Source organism: Scomber japonicus, chromosome 11 (assembly GCF_027409825.1).
Source record: "Scomber japonicus isolate fScoJap1 chromosome 11, fScoJap1.pri, whole genome shotgun sequence".
In the NCBI taxonomy this organism is placed as follows: Eukaryota; Metazoa; Chordata; class Actinopteri; order Scombriformes; family Scombridae; genus Scomber; species Scomber japonicus.
The window spans coordinates 20,679,027-20,702,879 of record NC_070588.1 but is presented as its reverse complement, the minus strand read 5'-3'; the positions used below and the strand labels follow the sequence as shown (position 1 = coordinate 20,702,879).

General features: G+C 40.1%; 3 protein-coding genes across 4 annotated transcripts in view; 1 reads left to right on the top strand and 2 right to left on the bottom strand.

Annotated features, from left to right (window-relative positions):
• The window catches only part of dcaf6 (ddb1 and cul4 associated factor 6), a 28,884-nt gene extending 21,192 nt beyond the window's left edge, over positions 1–7,692 (top strand). Inside the window, exons 12-20 of one of the 2 annotated variants that reach the window (XM_053328388.1) lie at positions 1,806–2,001; positions 2,944–3,047; positions 3,743–4,076; positions 4,264–4,305; positions 5,352–5,490; positions 5,590–5,746; positions 5,860–5,948; positions 6,851–6,956; positions 7,127–7,692. In XM_053328388.1, coding sequence (XP_053184363.1) covers positions 1,806–2,001; positions 2,944–3,047; positions 3,743–4,076; positions 4,264–4,305; positions 5,352–5,490; positions 5,590–5,746; positions 5,860–5,948; positions 6,851–6,956; positions 7,127–7,185 — 1,226 coding nt within the window. In that variant the 3' untranslated portion in view covers positions 7,186–7,692. The remainder of the gene's footprint in view (positions 1–1,805; positions 2,002–2,943; positions 3,048–3,742; positions 4,077–4,263; positions 4,306–5,351; positions 5,491–5,589; positions 5,747–5,859; positions 5,949–6,850; positions 6,957–7,126) is intronic. The other variant, XM_053328389.1, reaches the window with a different exon arrangement.
• Positions 7,693–8,598: 906 nt separating this feature from the next.
• gpr161a (G protein-coupled receptor 161a) lies at positions 8,599–16,464 on the bottom strand. The gene is made up of 6 exons (XM_053328410.1): positions 16,320–16,464; positions 13,317–13,704; positions 10,716–11,434; positions 10,512–10,619; positions 9,394–9,519; positions 8,599–9,272 (listed from the first exon to the last, which is right to left on the bottom strand). Exons 2-6 carry the CDS (start codon positions 13,658–13,660, stop codon positions 8,974–8,976), a joined length of 1,596 nt encoding a protein of 531 aa, XP_053184385.1. The 5' UTR covers positions 13,661–13,704; positions 16,320–16,464; the 3' UTR covers positions 8,599–8,973.
• Positions 16,465–19,151: 2,687 nt separating this feature from the next.
• Positions 19,152–23,314, bottom strand: otc (ornithine transcarbamylase). The gene is made up of 10 exons (XM_053328419.1): positions 23,188–23,314; positions 22,929–23,067; positions 22,739–22,820; positions 22,241–22,328; positions 21,428–21,581; positions 21,218–21,340; positions 20,970–21,023; positions 20,701–20,850; positions 19,308–19,445; positions 19,152–19,211 (listed from the first exon to the last, which is right to left on the bottom strand). The coding sequence occupies exons 1-10, from the start codon at positions 23,268–23,270 to the stop codon at positions 19,152–19,154; spliced, it is 1,071 nt and encodes a 356-aa protein (XP_053184394.1). The 5' UTR covers positions 23,271–23,314.
• Positions 23,315–23,853: the final 539 nt, after the last annotated feature.

Genomic DNA, 23,853 nt, shown 5'->3' with positions numbered 1-23,853 from the left:
ACTCCTGCCACTCGCTTTGTCTTTTTCACCTTTCCTCAGATACGCATTCTTTCATACCCCTCCACAGTCTTTCTCCTGTCTTTTTCATGCTCAGCTTTCTCTGTTCCCAACTATTTACTTTCCCATCATTCCCATCATTCCCATCATTCCCATTATCAAGTCACTGTTACGTTGGCTAAAGGATACTATAATAAATTAATAATATAATATGATCAAGCATCTCTGTAGCATCAACATCCATTTATAAGAGACTATGTGATGAAGTGATGAAAAAAAAAGCATGGCCATTATTATGTGAATATTGATTAGTTTGCTTTGCATGATGCAGTTGGAAGCTAACCAACTGCTTTACTGCACTTACAGGGAACCTGCAGGAATTTACTCACTGAAATTCATTAAACTTAAAAATGCATTTCCTTTCACATAAAACAAAGCCCAGTTTATAAGTATTATAAATTCTGCATTGCTTGCGTCCATGTTTACTAGTTTGCATTCTTCTTCTTCTCTGCCTTTGCTTGCTAGTGTTACAGCCACCTGTAGATCACTGGCATTGTAAGAAACCATATGCAGACCTGTGTGTGTGTGTGTGTGTGTGTCCTTGTGTGTGTGCACAGAAAACCCCCACCACCAGGATCCACTAATGAAAAAAAAAAAAAACCCAAATGTTATGATTATTGCTTCTCTTGGTGTAGGAGAGGAACAGGTTTATAACACGCCACAAATAAACACTGTAACAGGTTGCAAAAAAAAGTTCTAAAGTTAAGCAGAAGCTGAAATGGATTGAATGATGATGATTCTTAAATTGGTCTTTTTAATTAAAAAAAATCCTCTGTGTGTTTCTTTGCTGAGCTGCGGTGGAGTCATATTAACAAAAAGAAGGATGTTCATGCTAAAAGGACTGTAATTTGGGAATGTAGCCTCTTGATTTGTGTAACTCAGTCGGCTTAAGCCTCATATGAACTAGAAATGAACTTTGAAACACATTTAACTCGTCCAACCTCTAAGGAGGGGTTTCAAACTTTGTAACAATAATAATAATAATAATGATAATAATAATAAAATGTTAGTAATAGTTTAAAAATATCTATCACATTTTACAAAGCTCAAGCGGACATGTATTCAAAACTGCTCGTTCTGTTTGACCAATGATCCAAAACCCAAAGATAATTAATTTAATATCACAAGAAAACAAGCAAATATTCAGACTTCAGAGGCTGGAAACGGTCAACTTTGAACATTTTAGCTTGTTGAATCGATTATCACAATAATTAAGTTTTCTGTTGAACGACTAATTGATGAATTGATTAATGGACTAATGGCCACAGTTTTGACATGCTTGTGTGGCTTCTCCTCTTAGCCAAATACAACAGTGATACATGTGCATTTGTTTGCTGTGCACAAAACAATAAAAAACGAAGAAAAAAATAAATGTATATATAATATATGGCAGGGTTAAGCTGCTTTATGCCTGTGATGACCTGCTGATTACCAGCTGAGGGGTGTAATGATCCTTCAGGTCTTTCATATGTCTCTGTGTTTGTCTGTTTCTGTGGCTGTTAATACTTGAATCACTGTTACGATATGTCCACCTTTGTCCGCTCTGTCAGTGTCTGCTGCATGTTCCCATTTCTGTCTGTGATGTTAGTCAGCGGGAAGTAATGCAACAGAAGATTGCATGTCTCCAGTGTGTTGTGGAAGAAGCGGTTACACACTGACCTCGAAGCTGAAACTTGTTATCAAAATGATTTGATTTAGCGTGTCGTAGTGTGTCATTGATTCAGTGCTTCGTCCTCTCGTCCCCTCAGGAGGAGCTGCAAGTTCACTTCTTGATGAATCTGTGTCTGTACCAGCCAGCAGTAGTACCTCCACCTCCACCTCCACTTCCAGCTCCACCACTGCTGGCACCACTCGACCCAGTGCAGCAGAGCCCGTCCTCAGTCTGCACTACAGCTCAGAGGGAACCACCACCAGCACCATCAAGCTGGATTTCACTGATGAGTGGTGAGTGATACCTGAGTAGTGGGGGAGAAACATCCCATGAATCTGTTATCCGTGTTGTTGAAGAACTTTTTTGTCCTCACACCTGTAACAGATTTCATGCTTTAACTGTTTAGATGGAGGTTTGTTCATTTCAAACAAGCTAATCTATAACCGTTGCATCTCCTCATCACAAAAGACAATGGATGACGTCAAGGGTATTCACAGCAAAGAAGCAAATGCTAATAAATTAAATATAAACAATCAGAAACGAACAGAAAGGATCAACAGTCAACATAACTGAAGCAAACTCATCTGGCATCAAGAACATTTCAGAAAAAAGAGAAAGAAGAGATCTCAACCAAACAGGAAATACCAACGATGGAATACACACACGCATACACACACACACACACACACACACACACACACACACACACACACAGTTTCTTTCCTCCTGTGATTATTTTTATATTAACTGTCCAACAGGACATTATTGTGGGAGCAAATAAACTGTGTGGATTCAACAGTTTTTCACAAATTCAAACCTGAACTCAAAGTGAATATTTATTGTAGAAATTATGTTTGTGGTCAGTTTCATGTCAATAAATGTTAGTCACAGGATCAGAAGAAACAACGACATCACTGTGGTGAAATGTGATTACATTGCAGTGCTTGTATTCATTATATTTCAATAGTTTATTTAAATACAGTAATGTGGTTGGTGTGCAGATTCTAGGTTCCTTCTCAGTTTAGCATACAAAAAGTTGACTCAATAAACAAATGATGACATGCTGAAATGTATCGATCCGTTAAAAATAGTTCACTCTTGCTGAATTGGAAATTGGAAACTGATGTGTTGGATACAGACACATCAACAGCTGAACATATGAAAACAAATGTAAATGAGTCCAAACCTGTGAGAAGCTTAAAGGACTCAGCCGGTTTGATTTCTTCCTTTTCCAGGAGCAGCAGCACATCCAGCTCTATGGGCAGTGCAGGTCCCAAAGCATCTGAGGCTGCACAGAGCAGAGAGAGTCTGTCGACAGAGAGCTCCGCTTTAGAGCAAGGTGAGTCGTTGCTCCTAAACAACTTGAAATAAAATCAAATTTAACTTTATTATTCTAAGAAGTAAAATAAATTGGTTGGAGGTGCCAAAAAAGATCAGGAGCAACTCCAGAAATGCAGAAAGAAAGATGTAGTAATAAGATGTCTGTGCTCCCTAGTATGTGAATTCTATGGACATTTGCCACTTAAATAGAAATAAGACTTATGATTAGAAGATTGGGCAAAAATCCCACTGAGACGGAGATCCTCCAGGGTGGCAGCATTACAAGCTTCAGACAGGACAATATATACCATATACACCAGGCACACTCATAAAACAGTACAAAAAACAGATGATAAAGGCTCAAAGAACGGAGAAAGTTACAAAACACTTGTCTGTAGTGTTAAGAAAATGAAAATAAGCTAAAATCAGACGGTAGCATTTACCACAGTCTTCAATTCAGTGTGGTTCTTCAATTTCTTTCTGCAAACTATTCCAAGTGTCAGGAGCACAAAACATAAAAGCTTTCCTTCCCACCTCTGACTGTATTTTGGGGTCGTACAGCTGATATTTTTAATGTGATGTAAAATTATGATTGGAAGATGGACTCTGAAATAAGTTTGCAGACATGTGAGGGAAGTTTTTCTCAACTCAAATAGCGCAATGTTGAGTTTGTGGTTTTATGTTGGTGACAAATCTTAACCCCCCCCCCCCCAGCTCCCTCTGTGTCCTCGAGGCAGCAGAGCGTGCCTGCCGCCGGCGCAGAGCCCCCGTGTGCCGCCTCCTGCTCCGGAGCCCCCAGCAGCTCGTCGGCCGCAGCCTCTGTGCAGGGCTCCTCCTCCTCATCACCGCTGGAGACGAGTCAGCCTGAGGAGGACACGTCAGGGGGCTGCAGGAGGCAGGAGCCCACTTCCACAGAAGAAGCACAGGAGGGAGAGGAGAGTCAGAGCCAGAGCCAGAGCCAGCCTGCAAGGGCCAACCAGGACTCTGACGACAGCGACGACGATCCCATCCTCATCCCGGCAACACGGTTCAGAGGACAGGGACAGAGGTACGCTGGTCAAGATGATGCTCTTGTTCCTATTGTTGCACTAGAAGTAAAAAAAAACCCCAAAACTCTTCATGTTTGCTTGTATTCAAAATGTTCTCTTGTTTATAATCACTTGTCAGGGGTGGGTTCTCTGATTTGGGTTTTTTTTTTTTTTTTTTGTGATGTGACTGTTTCACTACAAATATAGATTTAATTCCAGAGGATCTGCAGTAGGAGATAGAATGATCAGGTAAAGTCGTAAAGCATCTATCTAACCTGTCAGGTGTGTGACATGCAGCAGAGCGTTTAAACTCAACAGCACCAGCGCAACACAACACGCGCAGCTAGTGTGAAGATAACAGTTTTTGTGTCGGTTTGAGAGAGAAAAACTAATAAACACACAAACTAATGAAGTGTTGCGTTAGAGCGCCATGCATGAGCTACTGATTCCACCAGTGCTGTGAGAGGCATCGTTACAGCAGCTTTTCAAAGATGTTAAACAGTGGAGGGATGGAGAATGAACAATGGGAGGTCCTGATGCAAAGGAACACATATGACTGTATATGTTTGATTCCTGATGACCTTTTTAGAAGAAGAAAAAAACCTGATTACTTTTTATCAGCCAATATATAACATACGCATGTGCTGTAAAAAACCTCAGTCATGAAGTTTAAAAGACAAATATCGAGAGCATGATTCAGTTGTGATGATGTTTTGCAGACTTGCCAACGCTGGACGCATTTGAAATATTATATATAAATTGCAAACATACAGATAGCAGCACATCAGTGGGTGATGCACTGATGGTGAAAATTATTGACACCATCTATAGATACCAAAACTGTTAGCAGCTTACTTATGTCTGTTTGTACATTTGTCTTTCACCTGCCTCAACACAGCTTACCAAGGAGCTCAATTTCACTCAGGCTACACACTAACCTACCACTACTGCTGCATTTATATCATTTCTATTTATTACACCTCCATAAAAATCTAACTTTAAGCCAGTTACATTTTTGACAATATGATTTTCAGCTATTTGGAAAGGATGATGACAAGCCTAAACAGATGTACAGGTCGGCAGGTCTGGTGTTTGGTCTTGAAAGTAGCTGCTTCCTAGCTCGGAGTTTGTTGAATAGATCAGTCTGGCATAAATGTGAAGCATGGGGTTCATTAGCTTCAGTGACAGCATGACGTTGTGTGTCTGTTTCTGTGTGTGTGTGTGTGTGTGTGTGTGTGTGTGTGTGTGTGTGTCTTTATAGTCACGCTTGTGTCGGGCTTTCTTATGTTTCTCAGACGCTCTGCAGCAGCTCGTATCCAGGAGCTGTTCCGCAGGAGGAAAGAAAGACGGGAGATGGAGGAGAGTGAAATGCAGAATATCAGGAGACCCTCAGTCAAAATGGTCTACAAGGGTCACCGCAACTCCAGGACGATGGTACGCCTCAGGCCATTTTACATTATATTAGTTAGTCACCTAGTTAGTGTTGGCTTTCTGCAGCAATCTGATTTATTAACATCTTTGTCTTCTGTCTAGATTAAAGAGTCGTGTTTCTGGGGCAACAACTTTGTGATGAGCGGTTCAGACTGCGGCCACATCTTCATCTGGGACAGACACACCGCAGAGCACCTCATGCTGCTTGAAGCCGACAACCATGTGGTGAACTGCCTGCAGCCGCACCCCTACGACCCCAGTCAGTCCTACCGCAGCTTCTCCCAACACATCAGACACTCACTCCTCTGCTGCTCAGTGACGTCGTTTCTCACCATCTTTTAACATTGTGTTTTGTTTTCTGCTCCGTTTTAGTTTTGGCTTCCTCAGGGATAGACTACGATATCAAGATTTGGTCACCGCTGGAGGAGTCGCCCTCTTTTAACAGAGTCCTCGCCGATGAGGTTCGACTATCAGTGAAATGAGTGGATTGATTGATTGATTGACTGATTGATTGATTGATTGATTGACTGATTAATTGGTTTGCAACAAAGCTCTGTCTGGACTTAAAAGACAGCACAGAGCAACAACAGCAACCACAAAGATCACAAAGTTCAACAAGAGAACATTTCAAGCAATTTACTCAACAGAAGTTTCCTATTATGAAGGATACAGCACCCTCTTGTCTCAGCTGTCACACATTGTCCATTAATCTCCTCCCAGAAAGCCAAAGCACATTACCTTCAGACAACCAAAGCAAATCAGGTTTCTTTAACTGATTTTTTGTCCTTATTTCACCACACTCAGGGCAATGAAACACTAAATGAAATTGGTGGAAGTGAAAGCTGAAATCCTGATTCTGATGGAGAGAGAACATGGAAGAGATGCATCTTCAGATTGACCTTTTTTTAAATGTATTTAATATTTCTTCTGGCCTCATTTAAAGCCAACATGTAGAAAAGTGTTGAAGTAACTCTCCACTTTGCCACAAACAAGGTGACAGAACACAGAAATGTTATGAAACCAAGTAAGAATATATGTTTTATAAGTGACATGGATTATAAATAAGAAATATAAGGAGACTAAGACATGTGCTGTGTGTTATACCGTACACAGTTACACATCAATGCAAAATCCAGTTTATAAGTAATTCTCATAAAGTGTCAAGATGATGAAATAGTGCTACGTATGGTTTTTTTAGTGGGGTAAGAGGGGTTTAGGTTTCCACAATCACTAAGAACAGGTTGTTTCCTTTTTAGAGAAATCACTTCTTTTCCCTTTTCAGCACAACAGCTTTTGCACTTATTTCTCCTTCACACTTCCTCTCACCTTTCTTTTTCAACTTTTTTTCCATTCCACTTTCAAGGTAATAACTCGGAACGAGCTGATGCTAGAGGAGACGAGGAACACAATCACAGTCCCAGCTTCGTTCATGCTGCGAATGTTGGCCTCCCTTAATCACATCAGATCAGGTACAAACACAGTCTCTGTTTCACATCATGCTAATTGTTTGGATATTTGTGCGCCTGTCAAAGCCTGGCTACAGTAGGACTCTGTGTTCTGTTAAACAGTCGACCTGGCCTGCTAAACTCTTGTTTTTCTTGTTTCTATCTTTTAACATCTGCCATTTTCTTCCCTGTAGATCGACTAGAAGGTGATCGCTCTGAAGGTTCAGGCCAGGAAAACGAGGACGAGCAGTAGCCCCGTGGCGTTTTATTTGACAGAAAACATTTTGTTGTTTTTTTTGCTGTATAGCACTTGAAAACCTGAGATTTGTACAAGTACAGTGTAGAATACTTCCTTTTGAGAATTAGTGTAATTTCTAGCTCCCCCTGTGTTTTTTTTAAAAGAGACTTTCTTACTGATGTTTCTGTATGAGTTTAAACTACAACTGTGTGAATGCAAAGGCGAGGACGTCAGTATATATTAAGTGTGAGAATAATGGCGGCTGGTGTGTAAGGATGTTAAGTGCAATATTATTTTGTGAGGGGAGAGTGAGCTTTGATCAGTGTTAACGTGTGACATTTTTGAAGTTGTAGCACAACGTTAAGAGATGTTGACATGCTGCTTTGGCAGTTACCATGTAAACAAAGACTTTAAGTAAACCATACCCAGAGAATGCTTTAATTTTGTTGTTTGAGGAAAAAAAAACAAAGCTGTGGTTCTTCTCCCTCTATGGTTATGTCAATAAATTAATCTTTTACAAAATTTGAAAAAAAAATAAAGCTAAATGGCATCTCAAAGATGTCTGCGTTCAGAGCTGGGCGACTGTGCGGCTGGCTTCTCTCAACCAGATGAATGAACAGAAACCAGATTCTTTCCAGAAAGAAAACGGCTGTACGTCACAAGCTGATTCCTGCAGTGATTCAGAGACTGATGGGCTGCTGCAACACACACACACACACACACACACGACAAAAAGACTAATAGTTGAAATACTCACAAAAACAGCACAAACACGGGAAAAAAAAACATACATTTGTTCAGAAAGTGATATGTAAAAAAAAACCAAGCAAACTTTAATAGACTCTTAATACAGATATTAATAGTTACTGTATAGTGAAAATCAAAAGGTTATATCACTTCTCAGGTGTATAGCATTTCTTACAAAAATAGTACCATTCAAACATAATATGAAAATACGAGGTAAGGCTGAAGCACCAGAGTTGTGCTCTAATTATTACATGCGTACTCTTTCATTTATAACCGATGGTGATGGAGTGAAGAAACTGAGGTAAACACACGTACTGCTCAGTGTTTACTATCAGACAGTGTTCGAGAGAAAACATCAATCTTGCTCTGAAAATTTTTGGTTCTGATTAGACATTGATCACAACTTCTATTTAAGTTGACTTTCACTTACTAATAAAAATGACATTTATTTCTGACATGCTCTACAGCACTGAGCACGTTAACATTAATTTGACTATTGTGAAAATCTTGAATTATTGAATGGATGTCATATCATCATGAATCCACTTTGTTTCCTTATTTGGTCCTAACTACATCATTGCTTTGTGACACAAAAATAGACAAATAATAATGATAATCACCTTCTGTCATGAAATGAGACCTAAAAACAAAGCAAATAACAGTGAGAATTGATGTATTAGTTTGTTTTCATACCGCCCTGCCATAATAAGGCACACCTTGAAAATTGTGGAAACATACAATTAAAATAAAATATAATTGTAAACAAGTTACTAGAATATCAGACCATGTGGGTTACAGTAGTTAAGGCTTCCTATATAATGCAACATTTCAAACAGAAGCTTGAAAAGACACTGATGTCGTGCACTTGGTCCAATGCAGTGGAATGAATAAAACGCACCTTCCTGTTTCCTAATTATTTCAAGTATGGAGTACCCAAGTGTCAAGATCAGACTTCGTTAACTGCACCACAGAGTGGGGGTGTGTGGTCACAGTTCATAGAAAAGTGTTCACAGGTTCACCAGAGTGAAGCCCTCGCAGTCTACAAATAAATTGAGATCACAAGCGTGCCGGCTGAGTCCAGGACGGTTTTTCCTCCATGTCCTGCTCTTCTTCATCTCTGTCATCTTTGACGATCCCTTCATCGATACTCTCTAGCCTCAGTCTCTGCCCGTCCAGGTACCTGGGTCTCGGTGCTGTTCTGGTTGTGAACAGTCCCCCTGGCAGAGCCAACCCGTCTCCAAACAGGGTGAGCTTGGCGTCGCTCTCGATGGCCTTCGCCAGGCAGGAGGCGAAGGTGTCGAGAGATTTGTGCACCTCTGCGTGGACTTGGACCGAGGACGTGTTGGTGTTTTCAGCTGAGGAGTAAAACGCAGTGATGTGTTAGAAAAAATGGCTTTAGTGAATATGTTTTTGTTAAAGTGCATCCAGTATAAAGTTTGTTTGTGGTTTTTAGGGGTGTGTGGGAATGATGGATACCTTTGGAATGCTCCACCTGGTCTTCAAATGTGACTGAGCTCCTCCTCTTCCCGGACGGATTCCCGTGGTTGTGTGGATGGGAGGAGCCGTCTGTGGAGAAGTTATCCAGCAGCATCACGTCTGTGCCTATGAGAGTAACATGAGAGACAAAAAAAAGGCTGCGTGACTGAAAGCACTACCGTACAAACCACTGCAGACACCATCTCCATGATGAACACAGACGAGTTGGATAATCAGACATTTCCTGGTATTACAGATGACCTTACTTGCACTGCCGACACCGTCCTGAACCGGAAAAATGAGCAGTCAGAAGAGGAATGTGAGGCTGACTGTAACAAAGTGTGGGAGTATGACGCTGTGGTGGTGTAAAGACCATCAGCCAGCCCTCAAACCTCCTGTTTACACACGTGCAATGAGTCACTTTGTCTCCCTTTTATTTTCAAGTTAAGTCAAACAGAGTTTTAAAAGGAAGAGGAAAAAGTCTGGTATTATTACTATTGGTTGTAAGTTGTAAATGTAACCCTGGACAACGGTAGGTTGTAATGCTGAAACGATTAGTCGACTGATTTTCAAGAAATTGCTGGCTGATTTCTGTTTTAATCAGTTGAAATTCAATGTCTTTTCTATATTTTCTGATATTTCATTAAGTTAATTTTCATCAAAAATGTTGATAGTTTAGGTGATACTAAAGTACAACTTCATTATAAATATTAAGGCAAACTCAACCCTTCAAACACATTTTTCCAGCTATTATCTCCTGTTAGTGCTATTTCTTTGTAAGAAGTGTGCTAAAGGGTTAGACATATTATTTCACAACAGTAAAAGAGTTTAAGCTTGTGATCTGATTAGCTTAGTCATTGGTTACTGTAGCTATTTTATAAAATTCAAACTAACAATTCATTGCAATGTAAATACATTTATTTTAGAAAGAAATATAAAATTTCATGTTGATAATTGGATAAATTCAATTTATTGTCTAGCCCTGATGTGAGATAAAGTTAAGTTACTTAATAACACCGTTACAAAGTGCTTCACCGTTCATTGAAACATTTGATAAACATTTACATAACAGAAAATGCTGAATTTGAAAGTCTGATGTTGTCAGGCGGGTCACTTACATGAGTCCTGAGTGAAACTGAAGCCGGTATCTCCTGTGCTGCTCCCGGGGGCCAGCAGATGACCTCCACCGGCCAGCATGGCTGTCAGGTGAGGCGACATACCCAAATCTGATGGAACGCAAACAACATGTCATGTGATCAGCGTACGACACATGAAATAACACGAAATCCATCACAGTTCATGAGCCGCTGCCGTTCTCCCACCTGTGATTCTGTTGGAGATGCTGAAGAGGCGGGACGTCCTTTGTCGTGTGGCGAATGATTCTCTGTAGTAACGATCTCCGAAGCACATCCCCAGCAGCTCCTTCCTCACCGTCTTATTCCACAGGCCGTAGATCAGCGGGTGACACACAGCGCTGCAGAAGGACAGCCACGCCACCAGAGTCTCCAGCCCTGGAGAAACACTCCCCTGTCCCCACAAGGCCTCCGTAGACACCACCCCGACGTACGGCCCCCAGGTCATGAGGAAAGTCCCTATCACCACTAAGATGGTGACGAAGGCCTTGCACTGACTCCCTGCGTACACGAGACTCCGCCGGCTTCCATTAGAGGAAGTGGAGGTGCTCGAGTTCTTGCGTCCATTCCTCTGCACTCCAGTGGAGTCGTCCTGGGCCACAACAGTCCCGCAGTGTACTTTCCGGGCTTTCATGCGAGCAACGCGGAAAATGACGCCGTAACAGGCCAGCATGATGATGAGGGGGGGGAGCATGCACCAGGTGACCCAGAAGGCCGTGTAGCCCGGCTCCTTGTGCCAAGAGGCAACACAGGTCCACTTGAAACAGTCAAATTCAAAGGAAGACCAGCCGAACAGAGGAGGCAGGCAGCCCACCAGGGAGTGCAACCACACGTAGGCGATGACGACGACCGCCCGGTTCCCCGTGATCTTCATGGGGTAGATCATCGGGTAAAGCACTGCGTAGTATCTGTTGGAAGGAGAGGGGAACACAGTGAAGAGACCCTGCAGAGAGGAAACTCAACGTGCTCTCAGGGGAGTTGTCTGATCCAAGCAACACACAAACTGCTCTGATCTGAGCGAGTGATACAGGAGCTGCGGCCAGAGCTGCTACTGCTGTTTTTTTTCCCCTCGAAAAAGGCTACAAACAGAGCAGAAAGGCAGCGTCTTGGCAGGAGAACAAAAACACGAACTATCAAAAATCCCCAAAGGTGCTGACACTAATTAGAACCATAGTGAGAACTGTGAAGAGTGAATGTTGCTTAGCAGCTACATTTTACAGTCATTTCTGATAACAGACAATATAATTTAATTAAAGTGACTTTAAATGGTAATTCTAATTCTTAGTCATATTAATTATGATCTGCAATAATCATTTTCATAATGTCTTTTTATTTCATTGCTGATTATTTTCCAAATTGTTTAGTTTAGAAATGAAAAGGTTCCCCTCATAATTTCCTAGCTTGATCTTTCTCAATAATTATCTTCTGTTATGGTACATTACTTCTTCAGAGGCCTCTGTATTGTTTTAAATTGTTTAATACCAATAAGATACCCCACAATGAGGAATTTTCGTACAAGAATACTGACTCCATAAAATATAATCTAAAATAATTAGAAAATATCTACTCAAAGGATGAGAAAAGAAAACAATCTTACCAGACATTTGATGCTAACTCTGCGTTTATCTTTTAGACCATCTTATTTGACCGGTTTAGAAATTCTGCACCGGAGGCAAATTTCAGTCCTATATCTTCAAAATCAGTTGCATATTTCTAAAAATAGGAATCAATGGAAATAATCCAAGCCCCACATATGAATGGTGCATTCATGTCAGTCGACATTAAAGTTACTTTGTGTAAGCCCTCTAATGCTTGTCACTTGAGCTGGGAAAATCTCCAGGAAAATACCACGGCCCAAGTGTTTGGTTAACCAGTCTTATTTATGAAGCTACATACTGACCTCAGAAGGAAACGCATGCAAAATTACATTTCACAAGTTTCTGGAAACAATGTTTAACCCTCATTTACTCTGAATGTGAACGAGGTGAAGATACATTTCAAATGTGCGGTTTTGATACAGTGACTGCAACATAAGAATTATTCTCCTGCTATTTTACTCTACTTAAAAGTCACTTATGTGTCATTTTCATGAGGAAAGACCGCATACATAATTTGTTATTTATTTTTATGCCAACTTTGATGACTATAAATCAGGCTCTTGCTGATCTCATACAGATGTTGTGCCACAAATTATGATAAAGAAGACATTTTCAACACAACCTCAAAAATAAACTTAATATACATTCAAGTCAATCTCCTCACTGCAGTATTTACCATCACGTCTCATTCTCACACAAGCCTGAGTGGCAGAAGATATTGGTACATATTTATGTATAAGTCAATGCTTGATCTGCTCCCCTCTGACCTTTGTGGATATATCTCACCCAAAACTGGTAATTATTGTTTATAGTCTAATTGCAACTAGATGAGCTGATCCCGATTAGGGCTTCAGATGCAAATTCAGTTGGAATTTGTTATCTCCTGTCCTCTCCTCAAATAGTTAATGCTAAAAATATTATTTTATATTTTTATCTGAGTAAAATATCCGATACACTTGTGTTGTCAAAGTAACATAGCCAATGACCAAATATGGGGCAAATGTATGAATGAATTTGTGTCTAACGAAATTTCTTATCTCTTTTTTTTTTAAACAGCAAATGCTGACTCCAGCTTTATTGAACACACAGATTAAACTTTTGGCAAGAAAGTGAATATTGTGCTTCAGTATGACCTGGTTATCTTGGCATTGGTTATCTTTGCATTTGACTACAATCATTATCGGACACTAACCTGTCAATGGCGATAGCTCCAAGTGTCAGCATGCTTGCAGAGCTGATGAGCAGATAGAGCAGGGCGGTGAAGTTGCACCACACCACTCCAAACACCCACTCTCTCTTTGCTGAGCTCACAGCCACGAATGGCAGCACCAGCATGGACAGCAGCAGGTTGGATAGTGTTAGGCTGAACACAAACTTGTTGCTGGGCGTGAGCAGATAAGGCCTGCGATAAAGGGTCACCACGATCAAGAGGTTCCCCAGGCAGGCGAGGAGAGTGATGGTCACGATGGAGACTGACTCCAGGGCAGCCAGACCCTCACCATTCCCCGCCGCGGTGCAGTTCCTACTGATGTTCATGGCGAGAGGTTAGGTCTCCGGACAGGTGAAGGAATGGCAGGAGGCTGATGCGGAGGAAGAAGACATGAGAAAAAAAAGGATGTATAAGAATATAACAAAAACAGCAATTAACAAGCTTCTGAAACATGTTTGTGTAAATAAAATATATTCAAGTAACAAAGACAAAGGCAGCAAATCCTGACATTTGTGAAATCCTGATGTTTGCTTGATAATCAATATGACCGATTAATCAAATACAAAACATTGTTGCCGATTAACTTCTTTTTGATATACTAATCAATAAACCAACTTACTGTTACATGTACAGTTGCAATCAAAATGATTCAACCCCCACTGCAAATTAGGTTTATTGGCAAAATGTACAAACTAGCAGCTGTTTGCAATAAACAAATCAAACAAGAACAATTTAAATAGCCCAACACAACTTATATTACATGTGGTTTCTTCAAATTCAACACAAAATACCACTTTTAATGACTACTGCAGTCTCAAAATTATTCAACCCCTTCATGACAAGCATCTTTAGTACTAGACCTGCTGCAATGATGCATAGCCACACACCAGCCTCTGAAAGCATTCCTGAGGGTCTTGGCCCCTTCCTCATGGGCAAAGGCCTTCAGTTCACTAATATTTTTGGGTTTGCGTGCTGCAACTGCCTTTTCAAATCCCACCGGAGATTTTCAATGGGGTTCAAGTCAGACAACTGTGATGGCCACTCTAGTATCTTCCAGGACTTCTTCTGAAACCAAGCCTTGGTGGACTTTGAGGTATCACTGTCCTGTTGGAAGGTCCAATGGCGTCCAAGCTTCAGCTTCCTCACAGACGGCATGACATCTTCTCCCAGGATTTCCTGATACTTGATTGAATCCATCTTACCCTCCACACACTGCAGATTTCCAGTGCCAGCGGAAGCAAAGCAGCCCCAGAGCATCACTGAGCCACGGCCATGCTTCACTGTAGACAGGGTGTTCTGTTCAGCATATATTTCATTCTTCCTCCTCCAGACATACCGCTGATCCATAGGTCCGAAAAGTTCCAGAGAACAGAATCCCAAAACCTCTTTGGCTTATTTATATAGTTTTGAGCAAATTAGAGACGACTTTTTCTTGTGCTTTTGGGTCAGTAGTGGTGTACGTCTTGGAGTACGGGCATGGAGCCCTTCAGCGTTTAGTATGCACCTTACTGTGGAAACTGAAACATCAATGCCTGCTGCCACCAAGTCTTGCTGCAGGTCTTTTGCAGTCAGTCGAGGGTTTTTTTTTGACCACCTGCCTCCTCAGGAAACTGGTGGCAGCCATTGATATTTTTTGTATCATTTATCTTGTTTGTGCAAGGCAATGATCTTTTCTCTGAATGTTTTGGACAATTCTCTTGACTCAGCCATATTTCTAACATGCAATGAAATGTCACCGTCAACAGTCCAAGTATTTGAGGGGTTCTATCTCAAGCACACCTAATGCAACTAAGAAAGCCCTTGATATGTTGCATCATCAGGTGTGCTTTAGACCACACCTGATTTGCAAATGTGTGCTCTTATGAGGAATTCTATTCAGGGGGTTGAATATTTTTGAGACTGAAGTAGTCATTGAAAGTAAAAATCCTTGTAATATTTGTTTTATTTAACTATTTAAACTGTTCTTGTGTAATTTGTTTTTAGCAAACACCTGAAAAATTTTGCCAATAAACCTAAAATGCAATGGGGGGTTGAATATATTTGATTGCAACTTTATAATGCACTTCAAGCACAGAGAGGTGGAGGTCCAGTACACAGTCTCCATACGTGAAGATATAGAGGATGATAATTAATATGTGAAGATATAGAGGATGATAATTAATACGTGAAGATATAGAGGATAATAATTAATACGTGAAGATATAGAGAGGATTATAATTAATACGTGAAGATATAGAGAGGATTATAATTAATACGTGAAGATAGAGGATAATAATTAATATGTGAAGATATAGAGGATAATAATTAATACGTGAAGATATAGAGGGTGATAATAAATAATAATTCCGTATTTTACGCGAGAATGACTTTGAATGCAGGACTCTCTGAAATATGGTTATAGTGTTAATGACATTTTGACTAAAGTAAAGGACCTGAATATGTCTACCACTGCCTTTTAATAACGTAACCTACTGATACATGTTAAGCCGATGACGCAGTCATGTCACTGAGCTGAATTTACAACCTTTAACCTTACACCAAACTCATAAGCCTAAAGGCTAAAATAATCACAGATAAATCAGCTGTGTTGAGAGTTGAAATTTTATGTGATTAAAGTGAGAGTAAAATGACAGAAAGCTGACTCAACTTGAAGTTACACCGACGGCCATCTAACAAGAGTTAAGTTAGCTCCGTTAGTCAACATTATTTAAGTCTCATCACAGCGTTACTTTGCTAACTTGTTGTAAATTATTAGGGGAAAAAATGGAAACGAAAGTGACCCGTAAGCCACTGCATCTGGAGACACTTTACATTTGTGTATACCTCAAATGTACGCTTAGTAAGAGCTGAGTATGTTGCAGCTCTGTGACTAGCACTAGTTCCACACTTGGCTAGCGGTGATGCTAAACTAGCCACCGTTAGTTAGCCTAACTTAGTTCAGCTACTTTCTCCCATTGTCCTCCTGAAACACTCACCCCTTTATACCTGGTTTGGTTCGACGATGTAGCTCCACATTTTCTCCGCCGCAAATGCAGACTGTCCATCCTAAATTACTTGTCTGTTTCCACACTGTAAGACAGTCCTCGAGAGCCGACTCTAAGAAACTTCTGAGAGCCCCTCGACATCTTTAAGTTTGTCACTCCTCAGGCAAATCGCAAACGGCCAGCTGCGGCTGCAATGGCGTCCTCCTCCCACCTCCGCTTTAACTCCCTCTCTCTCCTAGCAGACTCCTTCAGTGTGTGGGTGGTCGCTTGTGAGGATTGCCTTGTTTTGTTTTGGTGTCGCCATTGTTGCACCCACCCTAATTTCTTTGTGATTAACGTGTGTAGATGATTGTAACTTTTCAGATAAGGGTTGTTTTTTTTACTGAGCGTTACACTAAATGTGCTGAAAAAACATAAACGTACATTTTTATTCACTTTCAGTTGCAACATGTAGTACAGCAGCTGTGTCCGTGTATGTGCGTGTAGCTCTTTAATAACAGGATGTCGAAGTTTATGAATGAAATACAGCGTTGCATCGTTTTGATCCGACTGGACCACCCAGGCAGATCTGAAGCTTCCCGCACTAACACGTCACACTCTGCCAGCCAATCAGAGAGCTGTACCCACTGTGTCCACTTGGTGGCGCACTTTCCCCAAACTTAATATAAAACCTGGACCAGTCCGTGTTTCTCCTCCTTTTTCTAACACAGTTAGGCGATACTTATTTGAATTCTCACCCACCTACTTACTATGTGAATAACTGAAGTGGATAATTAGTCTCATTTAGTCTCACTGACTCACTGGCAGCTAATTTGGTTATATTTTTATATTGGCATTTGTTGAGTCCAATACATGTAATGTACAATAGAATAAATGAGTTGTAATTCATTGTAACAAAATAATTTGGTTATATTTTTATATTCGCATTTGTTGAGTCCAATACATGTAATGTCAAATAGAATAAATTAGTTGTAATTCATTGTAACAAACTCCAGCAGCTTTTAAAGTAAGCAGAGAGGTCAGATGCATCTATTAAAATGTATAGAAGATTTCATAGAGTTTTGATTGGTGTGTGAATACTGTTGCTCAGGGTTACACATCTTGGAAGAAATTCCCACTGATGCCTACCTGTTCAAAAATGAGTGTGTAACAGTTGGGTAGGTTCATGTTAAATTCTGCTAAATGAGACCAGTACCATCTACTGTTAAATCAATGTACTTGCAAGGGGTAGAAAAAAATATCTTTGGGGACTCCCTGAGGTAATACTATTGATGGAGAAGAGTAAAGGATGAAGCGTGTCAGAACTGTAGAATTTTTTGGAAGAAATACTAACCGTGTATATGGTTTTAATTTGGGTTAATTGGGCTTACTTATTAACAAGCCTCATATATGTGTAACTCTGGATCCAGGCAAGAAATGGTACCTGCAAAATCAAATGAAAGCCTGAGTGCTGACAGGTCACATGGACTAAAGACCACAAAATACTGCGGAGTTGGTGAAACTGGGGCAGTAGAGTTTTTGTCACCATGCAATAGCATTTTTACCATAGACTGTATAAAGGTTTTTTACTCAGGATGCACCAATACTGATAGTGATATGGAATATCTCTACTGGAAAATTCCGCTGGAACTGATAACTGGTTTTTGACAGCTGGTAGGCCAGCTACCAGCAGTGAGTTGGTATCTGGTTTACCAACTGTCAAAAACCGAACTCAAACCAGCTTAAACCAACTACACAAAATGGTCTACCAGCTGGTCACCAGTTAAACCAGCTTGAACAAGTTGACTGGCAGGTAATTCCAGCAGGATGAGCTAATGACCAACCATGGTTTGAAGCTGGTTCTAACCTAATTTTACAGCAGTTAAAGTCCCAATATTGTGCAAAGAACTGTGAAATATTATTAACTGCACCTTCAACTATTTCAACTTAACCTCCACAATCTTGTTTACACAAATATGGGTTTCAGTTGAGTGTTTCACAATGTTAGTTAGTCAATGTGAGTTTTGTGATCTGTCTGCTTAGTCAGCTATAGTGACAACAGATGTTCATCATTGCTGCATTAAGCAGTGAGTCACTAGATCTGTCAAGTTGAGTTAGGAAGAATAAGACATTTCTGTAGTAAAGGTGATTTGTCAGCAGTAAGATGATGTTTTCAAAGCTTTGTATCAGTCTAGCTCACCCTATAATAACCTGACAGAGGGTACGCTCCATGGTGTGGCTGAAAAGGTAAAGTCACTGGTCAAATGTGACAAATGAGGGAAGAGTAGGTGGCAGCTTGATGTGAGGCTGCAGATTTAGTTTTTCTTCTTTTGCTACAGCTTAAATTATTTGTATTGAATTTTCCAGGATTCATTCTTGCCTGTTTCATACATTTATTTTGTTTTATTCATCTCTGCAACACAGTTTCTTAAAAGGACAACACTCAAAGCTGTTCAAGTGTGGTGAACATGACATAAAAGGCATGTTGGTATATATGTATACACTCACACTTTAAAAAAAATCTTTGTTTAACCACATGGAAAGAGCGTCATCATCCAATGACACATTGACCACTTGTGACAGATATCTAATGTAGTGCGTTTTTGTCAATTTCTAGCCCAGTTGCTAAAAAAACATTGTAACATGGCACAGTAATGCAGTAATTTGAATCCAGCTAAATCAGGAACATACAGTATAAACATTACTTTGAACACTCTATTCAGCATCGAGACAAGAAAACTGTCCCACTGTTGATGTTACAAATGAAGTAGAATAAAATCATGTAAACATAATAACATTGAGGTATGTATGAAGCATCACAGGCCCCCGTCACACACAACCTTAAGACCTGAAGTTAAAACTTAAGCATCGGTGTATGTGGAGTGTAGTCAGTCAGAAGAGACACCATCAGACCCTGAAAGAGAGACGAGTTGTGCTGATCAATATAAAGACAATCAAACAGGAGGCAAAGATTATTCTGACAGGATCAGATCACACCAGTTTGACTCACCATGATTGTCCACTTCCGGTTCTCAGCCTCAGGGAAGACGAGGGATTGGGGTGAGTAGAAAACCTCATCGTCCACCTCCTCCATTTTCCGGGGTAGACAGTGCAGGAAGGTCCAGTCTGGTTTGGCCACACTTCCTGTCTGTAGATACATAGTGCCAAAAACATCAAGATCCAAATAAAAGGAAAATAGAGACCATTTATAATCACTGCACTTCTCATTTTGGTGTTCATTTTTTAAAAATAGATCACAATTCATTTTTAATTATAATTTAGATAATTATATTACAATGTCAGTTACTCACATTCTGAGCAATACATTTCATAAGAGCACACTTCAAGAGTTTAATTTCAAGCTTGCTCTGTAACTTGTGTGCCAGATGAAGTCTGTAATTAGTTTTAGACTAGTTCACCATACAATTTGCAGAAGGTTAAATGCTGCAGTTCTGTTTAGAACAAATGCAACAGTCAGTCAGACAGGAGCATGTTTGAGATATTGTTTTGAACCGACTTAATGTTCTTATTGTCAGCAGGGTTATTATAGTTTTGAAGTTTTCATTTTATTTAGTTTTTTGGTTTGCTTTTTTATTTCAGTTTTAGTTTAGTTTATATTTTGAGGAATTTACTAGTTTTAGTTTAGTTTTTCAGGTATTAAGAGGAAAGCCTTGATTAGTAGAAGCTGAAAAGGATGAAATAATGGCTCACACTGAGGTAAAATTTGTTGTGTTCATGGTCTCCTTCTTCTTTGTGGAACTTTGAAGGTAGACTTTCACATTAGTAGGATTTTTCCCTTTTAGCTGTATCCCACAAATGTTCCCCTCACTCTTCATCACGACACCTTTACTTTTATCTACTACGGGGTTGTAGTCAAAACATTCCCATATTGGGCTATGTATTGTTTTCTGCCTGGAACAACTTCTTCTTTATAGAAAATCATACATTGCACGTTAATTCTTGTGCAATATCCAGCAGCCGCTATGCTGCCACCTACTGGCACCAGCCCGTTATCTAAGAAGTCAAACTGAACAGAATACAGTATAAATGGAGGGAGAAAATGAAAAGATAACTAAAGCTAAGCTGATTTGATCTGCTTTGTTTAATTTAGTTTTAGTTAGTTTTGCATTGTTCATTGTAGTTTTTATTTAGTTTTTGTTTTTTAAACTCTCTTTTTTAAAAATTTCAGTTAACTAAATAATTTTTTTACTGCCATTTTTTTGAGATATTGTTTTGAACTGACTTCATTTGCTTATTGTCAGAGACTGTGTGCAGTTACCAAAAAGGACACATTTGGGAACAATGACAATGCTGGCATGAAGTGGATGGCCTTTATTAATTTCTAAGGCAAAAAGAGCTAGATTCTGTTTCTAAACTATACATAATATAATATTCTCATTTACCTGCATTGTAATCTGGTAACCGGAGAAGTCTTTGAGCCTCTTCTTCTTTTCCTCCTCCTGTCCCATGCTGACCCAGGTGTCAGTGACCAAAACATTGCTGCCATGTGCTGCCTCCATTGGGTCAGAGGTCAGAAGAAGCTGAGTACCATGCTGAAACAAAATCAAATGTTATGAATTCATGAGAAGCCAGACAGCATCTTTTTATCATAAATTAACTGACCATAAAACAGTCAGAGGTGGTCAGTCTGTATTACTGAGGAGGAGCTCACCAGTTTAGAGAGTCTCTGTGCTTCTTGAATAACACTCTTTTCTGGCTCGTACCCCTGGGAATGAAGACACAGTATTAGCTTTGTTTTGGATTAGGATTATTTATCTCAAGCATTTCCTTTCACAAGAGGCCACTGTGGAGATGAGACGCTCAACACTGACTGCTACAAAACATGAATCATATGCCAGGAACATGAAAGGCCTCTGAAGCGGAAGTAAAATGTAAATGATCACGTAAAAAGAGGCAAACCTGAGGTGTAGCAATCTTAAGATGAACTCCCAGTTTGGCTGCAGTCATCATGAAGGAGTGGAGGACATTGTTACCGTCTCCAATCCAGCTCACCGTTAGTCCACTAAGGGACCCGTAATGCTCCTAGAAGGGATTGGCAGTGATGTAGACAGCACTATGTCATTCTCATTTACTGGATGAAAATTGCAGTGAATGGAGGGGTTGCAGTACCTGTATGGTGAGGAAGTCGGCCAGAATCTGTATCGGGTGGTAGAGGTCAGACAGACCGTTAATGATAGGGATGGAGGCCTCCTTATCCAGCTCCTCCAGGGTGGAGTGGCTGTACACTCGTGCCAAGACAATATCACACAGTCCTGAGAGAACCCTGTGGTGGGAGTTGGGAGTTTAGAGAGGTGTGCATGTACTCAAGTGGGCGTCTGTGTTTCATATACTGTGCCAATTGTGAAAATCTGGATGCCCTTTCCCCTCAATAATTAGAGCAGCAGTAAGCAACACTGCAAAAAGCATTTATCACTGCTATGGTAATAATAATTATTGATTATGTGCTTTACTTGCAACTTTTAACGCTGTTTCCTTTTGAAGTTATCCGTGTCTTCTTTTTTTAATGCACAGCACAGTTTTTCCTTGTTGCCTCTTTTTAATGTACACCCCTTTCCAGTTTAATGTTCTTAATGTCTCTGTTTTGCTTTTTATTTCTTTCATGTAAAAAACACTCTGAGCTGCATTTTGAAAGAAAGGTGCTACAAAAATAAAGTCTATTATAATAATAATTATTATTATCATTAAGACTGATGTTACCCTGAGAAGCCCACTGCTAAGATGAATACAGTACCAGTCAAAAGTTTGGACACACCTTCCTATTCTCTTTAATGAGAGAGTGTGCCCAATCTTTTGACTGGGACTGTTTGTGTGAAGGAGAGATGTTTGCTTACTGGAATTTACTTTGATAAATAAATTAATTAGTGCACATATACATGAGACATTAACATTTAAACAAAATATTTGCACAGTCATAAAACTCACCTTGCTGTGTCTTTGCCACTCTCATTCACTCCCAGGTGGATGTCCTGGGAAGTGAGGAAACAGGGGTGTCCACCCAGCAAAGCAAAACCTGTAGTTATGACATTATGACAACTTTAGTTTCTGTAATGGCCAACTGTTGCTTTAAAAATGCAAAAATATTTAAGCAAATAAGCACACCGCCACATAGTGTTGCACAAGGGGGAGAAACAGGGGGGAAACTGCTCAGGGACTATTTTGTTCCAGGGATGCAGTTGTATCTGCCTTGTCAGCAATCCCTTTTGTATCCACATTAACAATGTGAACAATGTTTTACAGCTGAACACACTGACGAAGGGATCAGACCAGCTAACAGTATAGAGAAGACACATTTATTTTAAATTCTTCACGGCTATGTAAAACTGACTAGTGACATTATATAAATGTGTAGTACTCTGCCATTCACCAGGACGTCAAACTGAACCACATGGCAAATACAAGTACAATTTTCCATATGCACACCTGTTTCTGTGGACATTCTTGTTCTGGTGCTCCTCTTCTCAAATATCATAGCAATCGACTTTCCTTGTAGAAGAGGAAGATACTGGAATAGAAATGACTGTGAGCTTCTTCAAATGACAAACCTACAGGCTATAGGGTAAATAAGGCCGTTTAACACATGGATGCACATGCACATGTTGACGTTAGCTACCTGTTTTTCATGCTTGATCCGCTGTTTGAGGTCTCCTGACACCCATAACAGCTGCTTGATTTCATCTGAGCTGAAGTCTTTCAGAGTGAGAAAACTGCGACCCTTTAAATTCACTGAACCGAGGGAAGCAGCTCCAACTCTGAAAAAGTACAACAAAGTCATAATGCATGCTTTGACTTATAATGACAACTCTTGCAGCAGATACTAACACTTTGACTGTCAGTAATGCTAACATAAAAGTTTTCTGGAGTTAACTTACCTAAACCCTCTCGCCTGAGCGTTATGAAAAGTTTTCAAACATCTGAAAACTGGACTGTTTGCGGTGAAAAGTTTAGTTGACATTGCAAACCTGGAAAGTAAATTCAACAGGAGCGTAATAATGTGGGTTTAATTCATCAGAGAGGGCAGCGTTCATTCACAGCCTGCTCGGAGCCTGATGACATGCAGCCAGAGCGTGGTACCATGACGTCACCACGCGAGGCAGGAGTGGGGCGTGGCTTATACTCTGTTAAATAAAATTAATTACTGCCGCTCTCTGATTATAATCTTTTGCAACACGCAGGCTTCTCTGAGTGATGTTTTGTTTTTTGCCGACATGTTTCTGATCTGCATAAGGAAATAGGCCGTCCTCCGACAGCTAGAAATGTGGTTGCTAGGCAACACATATAAGGTCCACTGTGCCATCAAAACTCAGCCTCTCCCTGCAAAGCACCTTTTTTGTCTTGTTATCCGGAAGAGGTTGCATTTTCACTATCTATCAATGCCCTAAAACTGTCTGCAAAGACCAAATGAAACCAATACACAAACTTAATCCCTTAACCGCTATTTTACAGGCTGATGAAATGCATTGGTTTATGTAAAGTAATTTGGTACTTTTTTTATTTCAATGGTGAAAGAAGTACTCAGGTCCTTATAGTACATTATA

Coding starts and splice junctions, on each gene's coding strand:
- otc (XM_053328419.1), bottom strand. CDS start 23,270: ATGTCAACTAAACTTTTCACCGCAAACAGTCCAGTTTTCAGATGTTTG. Junction 22,821..22,928: donor GGATCAAGCATGAAAAACAG/GTAGCTAACGTC, acceptor TTTCTATTCCAG/TATCTTCCTCTTCTACAAGG. Junction 19,212..19,307: donor ACCGGAAGTGGACAATCATG/GTGAGTCAAACT, acceptor TCTCTCTTTCAG/GGTCTGATGGTGTCTCTTCT.
- gpr161a (XM_053328410.1), bottom strand. CDS start 13,660: ATGAACATCAGTAGGAACTGCACCGCGGCGGGGAATGGTGAGGGTCTG. Junction 10,620..10,715: donor CATCTCCAACAGAATCACAG/GTGGGAGAACGG, acceptor GCGTTCCATCAG/ATTTGGGTATGTCGCCTCAC. Junction 9,273..9,393: donor CCAGGTGGAGCATTCCAAAG/GTATCCATCATT, acceptor TTTACTCCTCAG/CTGAAAACACCAACACGTCC.